Here is a 13,089-nt window from a genome sequence, read left to right as displayed (position 1 = left end):
GGAGAGGGAAGGGGCAGGGAAGGAGGAGGGGAGGAGAGGAAAGGGAGAGAAGATGGAAGGGGGAGAGGGGGAGAGGAAAGGGGGAGGGAAGAAGGAGGAAGAGGGGGGAGAGGGAAAGAGAAAGGAGGGAGAGGGAGAAGGGGGGAGGGAGAGGGAGAAGGGAGGGAGGGAGAGGGAGAACGGAGGGAGGGAGGGAGGGAGAGGGCGGCATGGGAGAGGAGGGGAAAGAAGAGGGGGAGAAAGAGAGAAAACCATCAATTTGTTGTTCCATTTATTTGTGCATTCATTGGTATTCTTTTTTTTTTTTTAACATTTACTTTATTAACATTTACTTTATAATATTTTTAGAGAGACACAGGACATCAATCTGTCCCTGTATGTGCCCTGACCAGGAATCAAACTGGAAACCTGTTTCAGGATGATGATCTAATCAACAGAGCCATCGATCTGTCCAGGACCATTTGGTTGATTCTTGTATGTGCCCTGACTGAAGATCTAATTGGCAACCCTGGTGTATCAGGATGATGCTCTAACCAACTGAGCAACCAGGCCAAGGCTTGAGGTATCACCTCTGCATTTTGGGGAGAGCAGATTTCAAATTCTCTTGTTACCTCAGACTACAGGTGGTGGCACAGTGGATAAAGCACTGACCTAGAATGCTGTGGTCCCCAGTTCGAAACTTCAAGGTCAGCTTGAGCACAGGCTTGCCAGCTTGACTGCGGGGTCGCTGACTTGAGCCCAAAGATTACAGGCTTGAGCAAGGAGTCAGTGGCTCACCTTGAGCCCCCTGGTCAAGGCACATATGAGAAGAAATCAATGAACAACTAAAGTCAAGCAACTGCAAGTTGATGCTTCTCATCACTCTCCTCTCTCTCTCAAAAAAAAAACAAAAATAAATTTTTTAACTATTCTTATTACTTCAAATGACACTTGTTGAACTGGACAATGTAATTAAAAGCACCAATACAAAATTTTATTGAATGCTCTGGTAGATGTGTCATGCAGTGTCTACACATATGAGTTTGCTTAATCTTTCCAATAACCCAGTGAGTAAGGTATTAATTTTGAAGTGCAGAGAGAAGTTAAGCACCTTACCTCAGGGCACAGCTACTATGTGGTGAATCACAGATTGGAACTCAGTCTTGTACCAGAGCCAGTATCTTTAACCACTGATGAGGCTTTTTCTATAAATGCCAGTGCCTTCCCAATCTATATTCCCAAATCTTGAAGCATCAACCCTGAATTTTCAAATGCCTTCTGTAAGTCTCTACTTGGATGTCTTTCAAACCTCAAAATTAACACAACTGAAATCAGTATCTCCCTCTTGCTTCCCGGCCTTTTACAACAAAAGCTACTCACCATACTGTCTTGTATAGTAGTTCCCCCTTATGCAGAGGAATACATTCTAAGATACCCAACTGATGCCTGAAAGCACAGACAGTACCTAACCCTATGTATACTGCTTTTTCCTATGCATACATACTTATGATACAGTATAATTTGTAAATTAGGCACAGAAAAAAATTAGCAACAATAACTAGAAATAAAATAGAACAATTATAATAAACTGTAATAAAAGTTATATGAATGTGGTACGTCAGCAAACCAACACAAATTACTTTTTCCTTCTTCAATTTCAGATAGAAGATTCATTCTTACCAGACCTTAGCATAATTAGCATGATTATTTCTTTCCTTAAGTCATTAAACACTGTTGAACATTAAACTGTTTGAACATTAAACCCACTGTTCTAAGCACTTTAGATGTATTAACACTAAATTTTCAAGAGCTGCATATTACAATCCTCACTATTGGTACGATTATCATTCCATTTTGCAAAAGGGAACACTGGAACAGAAATGTTAAGTAATTTGGTCAAGGCTACAGAGTTAAATTGGGGAAAACAAAAAAACAAACAGAAACTAGGGCTTTACTCCAAGCCACCTTGTCTCCAAAACCAGGCTCATTACTGCAAAATTGCAGGAACAAAGAGCTAAAGAGAGGGACATACCTAGTAATATAAATAAATGGTCACGTGGTATATGTAGTTATTTTTATTTTTTTAAATTCAAAGTCTACAAATAAGCATATAAAAAGATGTTCAACATCATATTAGGGAACTGCAAATTAAAACAATGAGATAGCACTACACACCTCTTAAAATGGCCACAATTCAAAACACTGGAAAACAGCAAATGCTGATGAGGATGTGGAGCAACAGAAATTCTCATTCACTGCTGCTGGAATGCAAAATAGTACAGCAGCTTTGGAAAACAGTTTGGCAGTTTTCTTACTAAACTAAACACAAGCCTACCATATGATCCAGCAGTCATGCTCCTTGGTATTTACACAAATGAAATAATTATGTCCACTCAAAATCCTGCAAACAAATATTTACAGCAGCTTAATCATAACTGCCACAACCTGGAAGCAACCAAGATGTCCTTCAGTAGGTGAATATTAGATAAACTGTGGTACATCCAAAAAAAAAATCTGTAGTACATCCAGACGATAGAATATTTTTCAGCACTAAAAAGATGTTAACTATTAAGCCATGAAAAGACACGGAGGAAATGTAAATTCATTATTACTAAGTGAAAGAACCAAACTGAAAAGGCTACATACTATACTGTATGAGTCCAAATATTTACCATTTTAGAAAAGGTAAAACTACAGAGACAGTGAAAAGATCAGTGGTTGCCACAGCAATGGGAGAGGAAGGGGTGAACAGGGAGAGCAAGGAGGACTTTTAGAACAGTGAAAACTTTTCTGTATGACATGTTGGATATATTTGTTAGAACCCATAGAATGTACAACCCCAAAAGTGAAACCTAATGTAAACTATGGACTTTGGATGAATAATGATGTATTAATGCACATTCATTGATTCTAACAAACGCACCATTGTGGTACCAGATAGTAACAGTGAAGAGGGTTGTGTGTGCATGCATGGGGTCAGGGGGAATATGGGAACCTGCTACTTCTGCTCAGTTTTACTATGAATTCAAAATTGCTCTTGAAAAAAATCTATTGAAGGCCCTGGTGGGTGGTTCAGTGGCTAGAGCGTCAGCCCAGCATATGGACGTCCTAGGTTCAATCTCAGTCAGGGCACACAGGAGAAGCAACCATCTGCTTCTCCACCCCTCCATCTCCCTCTTCACTCCCTCTTCCCTTCCCACAGCCAGTGGCTCGATTGATTCAAGCATGGCCCTGGGAACTGGGGATAGCTCCCTTACAGCGTATCAACCTCAGGCACTAAAAATAGCTCAGTACTCAAGCATCGGCCTCAGGTGGGGTTGCCAGGTGGATCCCAGTCAGGGCACATGTGGGAGTCTGCCCATCTCCCCTCCTCTTGCCTAAAAAAAAAAACCTATTTAAGAAGCCCTGGCCAGGCAGCTCAGTTGGTTAGTGTCATTTTGATACCAAGATTGTGGGTTCAATTTCCAGTCAAAGCACATACAAGGCTTAACCAACAAATTGATGTTTTCCTCTCTCTCCCTCTTTCTCTTCCTTTGTCTCTCTCTCTGCCCCTCCCTGCCTCCCTTCCCCTCTAAAATCAATAAAATTTTTTTTAAAATTTTTAAGACTTTATTCATTTTAGAGAGGAAGAGAGAGAGAGAAGTGGGGAAGAAGCACAAAGCATCAACTCTCATATGTGCTTTGACTGGGCAAGTTCAGGTTTTGAACCTGCAACTTCAGCATTCCAGTTCAATGCTTTATCCACTGCACCACCACAGGTGAAGCTAAAATCAATAAACTTTTTTAAAAAGGAAAAAAAAGCTAAAGAAGATTTTTATTTAGCAGTTAGTATGTAAGTAAGCATCCACTTACCATACTCATTAGTTTACACCAAATCAAAAATATTAATATTTTGTATTAGGCATCCTGAGGAAGAGATATAAACAAGCAGAAAAAGTTTCTTTCTTCCCTCCTCCCAGAGAGAGAAAGAGAGGGAGGGAGGGAGGGACAAACAAACAGGAAGGGAGAGATGAGAAGCATCAACTTGTTGCAGCACTTATTGATTGGGGAGAGGGGCCTCCAGCTAGCCGGTGACCACTACCTCAAGCCAGCGACCAAGAGCTTCAAGCCAGAGATCTTTGGGCTCAAGCCAGTGATCATGGGGTCGGGTCTATGATCGGATGCTCAAGCCAGAAACCCTGTGCTCAAGCAGGTGAGCCCGCACTCAAGATGGATGAACCTGCACTCAAGCTAGCAACCTTAGGTTTTCAGAATCTGGGTCCTCCGCGTCCCAGGTTGATGCTGTATCCACTGCATGACCGCCTGGTCAGGCTAGACAAGGTTTCTTTCACAAAAAGTTTGACATATAAATAGACATCACATATTCACAAGAAGATAAATAAAATGGAACTTTTTTTTTTACAGAGACAGAGAGAGAGTCAGATAGACAGGAACGGAGAAAGATGAGAAGCATCAATCATTAGTTTTTCATTGTGACACCTTAGTTGTTCATTGATTGCTTTCTCATATGTGCCTTGACCGTGGGCCTTCAGCAGACTGAGTAACCCCTTGCTCGAGCCAGCAACCTTGGATCCAAGCTGGTGAGCCTTGCTCAAACCAGATGAGCCCGCACTCAAGCTGGCGACCTCGAGGTCTCGAACCTGGGTCCTCTGCATCCCAGTCTGACGCTCTATCCACTGCACCACCACCTGGTCAGGTTAAAATGAAACTTAAATAGCTCAAAATAGAAAACATAACACAAATAGTAAGCTGCCAAATTACTAATACAGACATTAACAGGGAAATATGTACTTAGGGGTTCAGTGGAGAAGTTAGGATTGCTCTTGATCTTGAAAAATGGGTAAGATCTAATTGTCCAGAGGGAGTTGGTGCATTCCAAGAAAGGACAAAAGTATCAGAGTAACGACAGGAAATTATATGAACCAGTTCCACCAACTGAAAGAGGGAGGCAAGACTAGAGGCACTGGTAGAGGACAGATCATGGAGGTTACTAATGTCAAGCCAAGGAATCAGAACTCTTAACTGTTTGTTTTTTAATGTTTTTAAAATTGATTTGAGAGAGAAAGAGAAGCATTGCTTTACTGTTCAACCCACTTATGCATTCACTGCTTGATTCTTGTATGTGCCCCAATCAGGAACCAAACCTGCAACTTTGGCAAATGGGGTTAACAATCTAACCAACTGAACTACCTGGCCAGGGCAGAAATCTTAACTCTTAATCACTAACAGGGAGTAAATAAATACTTGCCTAACCAACATATTATATACATATAGCTCATTAAACTAATGAAAACATATTCATAAACATTTTATGTCAGATACAGATAATTTCAAGATATATTCCAGTAGACACAGTTAAAAATTCACCGTTTTGCCACCCAAATGAATAAACACACAAATAAGTTCTGCTTTCATCTTTCAATTTCCAATCTATATTAATAGGCTACCTATAACACTATAAACTGAACCCATCCATCAGACACACTATCTTATCACTCAATAAAACTATATGGTTTAGGTTACACCATTCTTTTTCCCTCAAACAAAGATGTCTTTCCTCTGGCATAGAAAAGAAGGTAGGTCATTGACCATAAATTGGAAAGAGGGGTCATGTTAGGACCATCATCACGACTGGCACCTTCTTCCCCACTCTATTTATAGGACTGCCTTCCTCTATTAATCATTAAAAATAAACCTTACTGCCTGACCAGGCAGTGGCACAGTGGATAGTCGGACTGGGATGCGGAGGACCCAGGTTCAAGGCCCCGAGGTCGCCAGCTTGAGTGCTGGCTCATCTGGTTTAAGCAAGGCTCACCAGCTTGAGCCAACGGTCACTTGCTCTGCTGCCACCCCCACCCAGTCAAGGCACATATGAGAAAGCAATCAATGAACAACTAAGGAGCAGCAACGAAGAATTGATGCTTTTCATCTCTCTCTGTCAGTCCCTATCTGTCCCTTTCTCTGTCTCTGTCACAATAAAATAAATAAGTAAAAATAAATAAATAAACAAACAAGCCTACTAAATACCTACAGATTCAAGGCAACACAAGATGCAGCACTCTCTCCAAAATCATCTAATAGATGACATACACATGACCCTATACAACTTCTGGTAATTATTTAAAAACTGCACTTTTCACATATAAAAACATTTCACAATTTGCCCATTGTCCGTTTCAAACTTTTCTGTAATATTTTGTTTACACAAGTCCTATATCTTTTAAATTACATATTCCATGCTCAATGTAGGGGCAGCTGCCATTGTATCCAATCCCATACTTTTCTAATCAACAAATCCCAATTAAATCATCCCGAATCAGTGCTAGGTTTTATGCATCTACCTTTACACTTATATTATGCACTTATAACCCTCCCCTTTAATAATCTACCATTAGAGTGACTTTTTCCCCCTTTTATGAACAGGCACATGCACATATGTTCAATTTCCCCAACCACTTATAACAAATTCTAGCATATTTAAATAAGGCTTCCTGATATAAAATTCCGTGAAATGCCTGACCAGGTGGTGGCGCAGTGGATAGAGCGTCAGACTGGGATGCAGAGGACCCAGGTTCAAGACCCCAAGGTCGCCAGCTTGAGCACGGGCTCATCTGATTTGAGCAAAAGCTCACCAGCTTGGACCCAAGGTCGCTGGCTCGAGCAAGGGGTTATTCAGTCTGCTGAAGGCCCACGGTCAAGGCACATATGAGAAAGCAATCAATGAACAACTAAGGTGTTCAACGAAAAACTAATGATTGATGCTTCTCATCTCTCTCCGTTCCTGTCTGTCTGTCCCTATCTATCCCTCTCTCTGACTCTCTGTCCATGTAAAAAAAAAATTCAGTGAAACTTCTCTTCTATAGAAAACATTTTAAGATTTTTGTTAATATGGCTTTTTATAAATATCCATATACATATACTATGATACCACTTACCAGGTACTCAAAGTTTAAAATTATTAAAGACAATATTGGATATTGTTCAAAGATGCAAGCATAGCCTCAGGTGGTAGCACAGTGGAGATAGAGCAATGACCTGGGACTTCTGAAGGCCTAGGTTCAAAACCCTGAGGTCTCCAGGGCTCATCCCCCTTGACTGCAGGCTCACTAGCTTTAGCACGGGATTATAGACATACTCCCATGGTCGCTGGCTTGAACCCAAGGTCACTGGCTTGAACCCAAGGTCACTGGCTTGAGCAAGGGGTCACTGGCTTGAGCAAGGGGTCACTGGCTCGGCTGGAGCCCCAACCAAGGCACATATGAGTACTGACAGACGAACAACTAAGAGTGCTACAACTATGAGTTGATGCGTCTCATCTCCCTTCCTGTCTGTCTGTCTTGCTCTCTCAAGAAACAAAAATTAAAAGATACAAGCATATACTAAAAAGCATCAAGACATGTATGAAAATGATAAAACCAAATTTAAGACAATGTTCATGGAAGAGGGAGGTGAGGAAGGGACACAGAGGAAGCTTCAACTCTGTTTTATTTCATAAATTGAGTGGGAGATACATCATAATTATTCTTTATATCTTCTTCAATTTGAAATATTTTTTAGTTTAGGAGGCTATCTAATTACTAATGATTATCTCCCTATACAAGCTGTTATGTCCAAGGTGCAGTAACTGCTCATTGCTACATCTAGGACATCCCTCCTGCTCCCTAAGCCAAGAAAGGAAAACTTACAAGCCTACAACACAAAGTTTTCTCTTAGACATATCTTAGATATGTCACATGTTTATATTCCATAGCTAAACAGTCCATTTCTTTCACAACTCTGATATCAACAAAAATTAAATCTTATTTTATCTTTATATCTCTAAATTGCCAGTTACTTAAGTTCTTATTACACAGTAAACTAAAATAACGACCTTTCCTAATTTGTCTATGTTAAAATATAAGTGAATTGGCAGACCACGTAACTACTCCCACTTGGCTAAATGCAGTCGTATATATTATAAATCTGTGCATAAGTCTAACTCACTCATATATCCTCACTTTTCAATCTCAACTTATAAATCTAAATTAAGTCACTCATTAACCCACAACTGAAATGTCATCTCAGCCAGGGCAATTCCAAAACACTCCACTCCAGCTCACTGAGCGGTCACCTGGTGCAGACTAAAAGTCCGTCCCTGGACCAAGGTGTACACCACCCCGAACTGCTCTCCTTCGCTGAGACTCAGACATACCTCCAAATCCCAACTTTCTGCTCACTACGGTAGAACAACTAGAGAGGGTGTGAAGTTTCACCTCATTACGAACCAAAAGAAATCTACATTTCATACAACGCAGGTTCTGAGTTACTCGTCACACTGGGGGGTAGAAGTTGGGAGTCCAGAGTTAGGGGAGAAGGTCTAGTCTTCTACGGAGTTCGCCAGAGTCCTAAAGTCGTCGACGGAACTGTTCAGGCTGCTAACCCGCCTACTTCCTTCTCTACCCCCACTCCAAGAACCCCACCCCGACCCCATTCCCACTCCCACCCGGGGCGCGAAGCCCGCGACACATCCCAACACCTGCAGGTCTCAGGAACAGCCGGGGAGCCACTTTGATCCTCAAGAAGGGAGAGCTTGGGTGCCGGCTCGGACGCTCGCCTTCGGCCACTAGCCTCTCTTCGGGACCAACCCTTCGACCTTTTCTCCCTCTCAGCAGGGTGAAGGCAATACCGACACATTCTCCAGAACCTACCCGGAGGTCTGGTTTCTCCAGGACCGAGACCCGAGGCCTCCTCACCTCTCCCAGAGGACCAACCTACACCGGACGTTCAAGGCCCGAAAGGCAACTCCCACCACTCCCTAACTCGCCAGTCTTTCCTTCCCGGCTGCCGCACAGAAAAAGCCAAGTCCCACGGACCTCTTCCATCTTCTTCCGGGCCCCCCTGCACAGCCAGGCCTGAGCCCCCAGCCCTGCCCTCCCGCCACCAAGCTCCCGTTACGCTGCTTCCCTCCCCCGGAGGCCGAGCCCCGGGGCTGGGCGGCTTCCTTCCCCGGCATCCTGCGGGCCCGGCTCCTCCCGCAGCGGACCCAGCCCCGGCCCGGCGTGCCGCACACTCACCACTGAGCGCCGAGGCCTGCAGGGTGGCCCCCGAAGTGCCGTCGATGACTTTGATGGTCCCGCGACTGGTGACCGCCAGTATGGCGTTGAGCGCCGGGTGGTAGGAAAGGCTGTGCAGCCCCTCCGCGTCGCAGCGCATGCAGCCGTCCCTCAGCACCAGCCACTCCGAGACCCCGGCCGCTCCCGCCCCCGCCGCCGAGGAGCAGCCCAGGCCCGAGGCCGCCGCAGCCGCAGCCGCCATCTTCCGGCCTGCGCTCAGCACAATCACACTGGGAAGCGGCTCAGTGACAGTCCCGGGAGGTGCACCACCACCGCCAGTCACCATCCGGGGCCAGGGGGCAAGCGGAGCGCGTTAACCGGAAGTGAAGTCAAGCGCCGGCACGCACGCGGGACGTCGGACGCGCGCCCGGAGGGGCAAGCTTGGGGAGGCTGCCTGAGGAGGGGGCAAGAGAGGCGGGCCGGGGGCGAGAGGCGGAGGGATGGAGCATGCGCGGGAGGGCTCGCGCGTGCCACGCGCCGCTGGTCTGGCTAGCTCGGCGTCCGCAACGTCCCAGATTCTTTGAGGCCTGGGAGTGGCCGCTGCCTGAGCTCCACCCAGCGTGGGACTCCTGGCAAGGGGAGGTTGGGCTTTTATGTGTTTCCGCTGGGCGCGACCGGGTCCCGGGCCACCTGAAACGCCCTGAGACCCTTTACTGCAGTTCCAGCTGTGCCCGCACAGTTCCTGGCACTGGCTGTGGCCGTAAGGGGACCTCCAGGTTGGACCACGGCTCTAATTAGAGAATAAACAGTCTGAAAAACCTCTGGTCTGGGTTTGGAGAAACCTAACGACCTCCTCAAACCCGTTCCTGTTACAACGCCCCTTCCCCCGTCACCGAATCTTTTTGTTGAACAAAAGTGCCAGATAAGAGGTGCTGGGAGCATATAATTAAGTCTAGTTTTTCTATTCACATTCCAAACAACTAGAATTATGTGAATTGTTAATAGGTGTGTGGGGGTGTTGTGGGGACTCGAGTCAAGTAAATTTATCAATCATCGCCTTTGGAGAATAACTACATTTTTTTTACTTTTAATTTTGAAATAATTATTAGATTAATAATTGGGAATATAGTACAGACTTCTGTGGTCTGCCTCCCCAAAACGCACAACCCCTATCTATGCGAAAAACATTGGATAGACCCAAATTGAAGGATATTCCATAAAATACCTGATCAGTATTTCTCGAAGATAGAACAGAGGACAGCTTACCCAGTTTGCCCCAACACATAATACATAATTTTACAAAAACAGATTTAACATTTATATTATGTGATATGTGTTTAGTTCTATGTCATTTTATCAGTGCAATCAAGATACAAAACTATATTTTGGGATTATGTTATCTTGGAAAGCCTCATTCTCTTTTCCTTAAAATTCAAAGTGCTATTGTGAGAATAATCATTTGTAAAATGTGTAGAATAACATCTGACATACAGTAGGTGTTCAATAAAAGTAATGAAATTTCATTGCATTCCCCCATTCCTACAGATATCCTTCAAGAAATCTTCATGGATTATTCCAACTACAGTGATTTTCAGATACGAGCACACTAACATACTTTTTTTTTTTTTTTTTTTGTATTTTTCTGAGGTTGGAAATGGGGAGGCAGTTAGACTCCTGCATGTGCCTGACAGTGATCCACCTGGCATGCCCACCAGGGGGTGATGTTCCACCCATCTGGGGCCTTGCTCTGTTGTGACCAGAGCCATTCTAGCGCCTGAGGCAGAAGCCACAGAGCCATCCTCAGCTCCCGGGCCATCTCTGCTCCAATGGAGCCCTGGCTGCGGGAGGGGAAGAGAGAGACAGAGAGGAAGGAGAGAGGGAGGGGTAGAGAAGCAGATGGGCGCTTCTCCTGTGTGCCCTGGCCGGGAATCGGACCCAGGACTCCCACACACCAAGCCGACACTCTACCACTGAGCCAACCGGCCAGGGCCCCAACATACTTTTTTAAGATATGAGCTGCAACTCGGTCTGTGTTTTTGTTTGAGATCCGAGCAAAATTCTGAGATACGAGTCATGATTCAAGAAGCTGCCGCTTCAGCACTCTTTTTTTCCCAGTACTTTTTAATGACACTTGTTTGTTACATTTCCATAACATTTTAAAAGGCAGGCAAAAGAAAACCTCTTTGGATAGATTTTTATTCAAAAGTCCTGCAAGTGAAAGTGCCAAAAGTGCAGCCAAAAAGGCAAAAACAGGTGATGATTAAATGAAAAATATGTAATGTTAAGCTTAAGTTAAGTTTAAAGTAAAGAAAATGCATTTTTTGCCCTGGCCGGTTGGCTCAGCGGTAGAGCGTCTGCCTAGCGTGTGGAGGACCCGGGTTCGATTCCCGGCCAGGGCATACAGGAGAAGCGCCCATTTGCTTCTCCACCCCTCCGCCACGCTTTCCTCTCTGTCTCTCTCTTCCCCTCCCGCAGCCGAGGCTCCATTGGAGCAAAGATGGCCCGGGCGCTGGGGATGGCTCTGTGGCCTCTGCCTCAGGAGCTAGAGTGGCTCTGGTCGCAACATGGCGATGCCCAGGATGGGAAGAGCATCGCCCCCTGGTGGGCAGAGCGTCGCCCCTGGTGGGCGTGCCGGGTGGATCCCGGTTGGGCGCATGCGGGAGTCTGTCTGACTGTCTCTCCCTGTTTCCAGCTTCAGAAAAATGAAAAAAAAAAAAAAAGTGCATTTTTTTTACAATTAAGTTTTTGTGGTTTCATTTTAAGTAAAGAGTGCAGTTTTAGTTTTGTTTAAAGTAAAGAAAATGCAGTTTTAGTTTACATGTAGTGTTAAGAAAGTGCAGTTTTAGGTTACGTGTCTATACAGTGCCTGCATCCCTTCCTCCCTCCCTCCTCCTCTGCCATTCACCTCTGTTAGCCGCACTCATCTGTCTCCAAGGTAAGAATACAGTACTAAATAACACTTTTTTCTTTTATTTCATATATTTTGTTATGCATTGGTAAAGTATACATGTGTGTTTCTTAATTAAAGACCTAATCAGGTCTTTTTTTGGCCTGACCAGGCGGTGGCGCAGTGGATAGAGCGTCGGACTGGGATGCCAAGGACCCAGGTTCAAGACCCCGAGGTCGCCGGCTTGAGCACAGGCTCATCTGGTTTGAGCAAAGCTCACCAGCTTGGACCCAATGTTGCTGGCTCGAGCAAGGGGTTACTTGGTCTACTGAAGGACCGCAGTCAAGGCACATATGAGAAAGCAATCAATGAACAACTAAGGTGTAGCAATGCGCAACGAAAAACTAATGATTGATGCTTCTCATCTCTCCTTTCCTGTCTGTCTGTCCCTGTCCCTCTCTCTGACTCTCTCTCTGTCTCTGTAAAAAAAAAAAAAAAAAAAAAAATGTCTTTTTTCATAATTTAGGATGGTTTGGGGATGTTTCACAGGGTTTGAACGGATTAAATCTATTTCAGTTATTTTAAATGGGAGAAATTTGTTTGATATACGAGTTGACTGATTTACGAGCTCGGTTAAAGAACGAATTAAACCCATATCTCAAGGTACTACTGTACATCTTAAGCCTGTTTATTTGTATGCAAAATTGTATTTATATAATCTATATATTCATTCCACTCTGGAATGAATATGCCATTTTTATCTGCTTTGGGAGGCAACATATAACAAAAAGGAAAAATACTAGTAATAAAGTCTACTGAGTATCTAATTTTGAGTCACTGTGGCTTCATTTATCTATGAACTTAGGCAAGCCACTGTACATTCTGAAAATTTTTCACCAAGTGTCAAGTAGAAATGATAATTTTATCATTTCTTACCTGCATAGGTTTGTTAAAAAGTGCATGTAAAGTGCTTGTAAACTGTAAAAATGTAAACACAGAGAGGTTAAATGGCTTGTCCAAGGTCTCACAGCTTCTGAGGAAAGAACAGCAAGCTAGTTTGAACTTAGGCAGTTTGATGCCAGAACCCATACTCAAAACTTCAGTGCCTTCCTGAAACCTGTATAATTTTGTTAGCCAGTGTCACCCCAATAAATTGAATTTTTTAAAAATTAAAAAACAAAACATAAATAC

General features: G+C 44.0%; 1 protein-coding gene across 10 annotated transcripts in view; it reads right to left on the bottom strand.

Moving 5' to 3' along the window:
- BIRC6 (baculoviral IAP repeat containing 6) overlaps nt 1-9,476 on the bottom strand; it is a 247,818-nt gene extending 238,342 nt beyond the window's left edge. For 5 of the 10 annotated variants that reach the window (XM_066266860.1, XM_066266867.1, XM_066266862.1 and 2 more), the window contains exon 1: nt 9,033-9,463. In XM_066266860.1, coding sequence (XP_066122957.1) covers nt 9,033-9,357 — 325 coding nt within the window. In that variant the 5' untranslated portion in view covers nt 9,358-9,463. Of the gene's footprint in view, nt 1-9,032 lie in introns of all 10 variants that reach the window. The other 5 variants (XM_066266863.1, XM_066266865.1, XM_066266866.1 and 2 more) reach the window with 2 other exon arrangements.
- Between the last annotated feature and the right edge of the window lie 3,613 nt (nt 9,477-13,089).

This window comes from Saccopteryx bilineata, chromosome 3 (genome assembly GCF_036850765.1).
Source record: "Saccopteryx bilineata isolate mSacBil1 chromosome 3, mSacBil1_pri_phased_curated, whole genome shotgun sequence".
Taxonomy (NCBI): domain Eukaryota; kingdom Metazoa; phylum Chordata; class Mammalia; order Chiroptera; family Emballonuridae; genus Saccopteryx; species Saccopteryx bilineata.
This window is presented reverse-complemented; position numbering and strand designations above follow the sequence as displayed.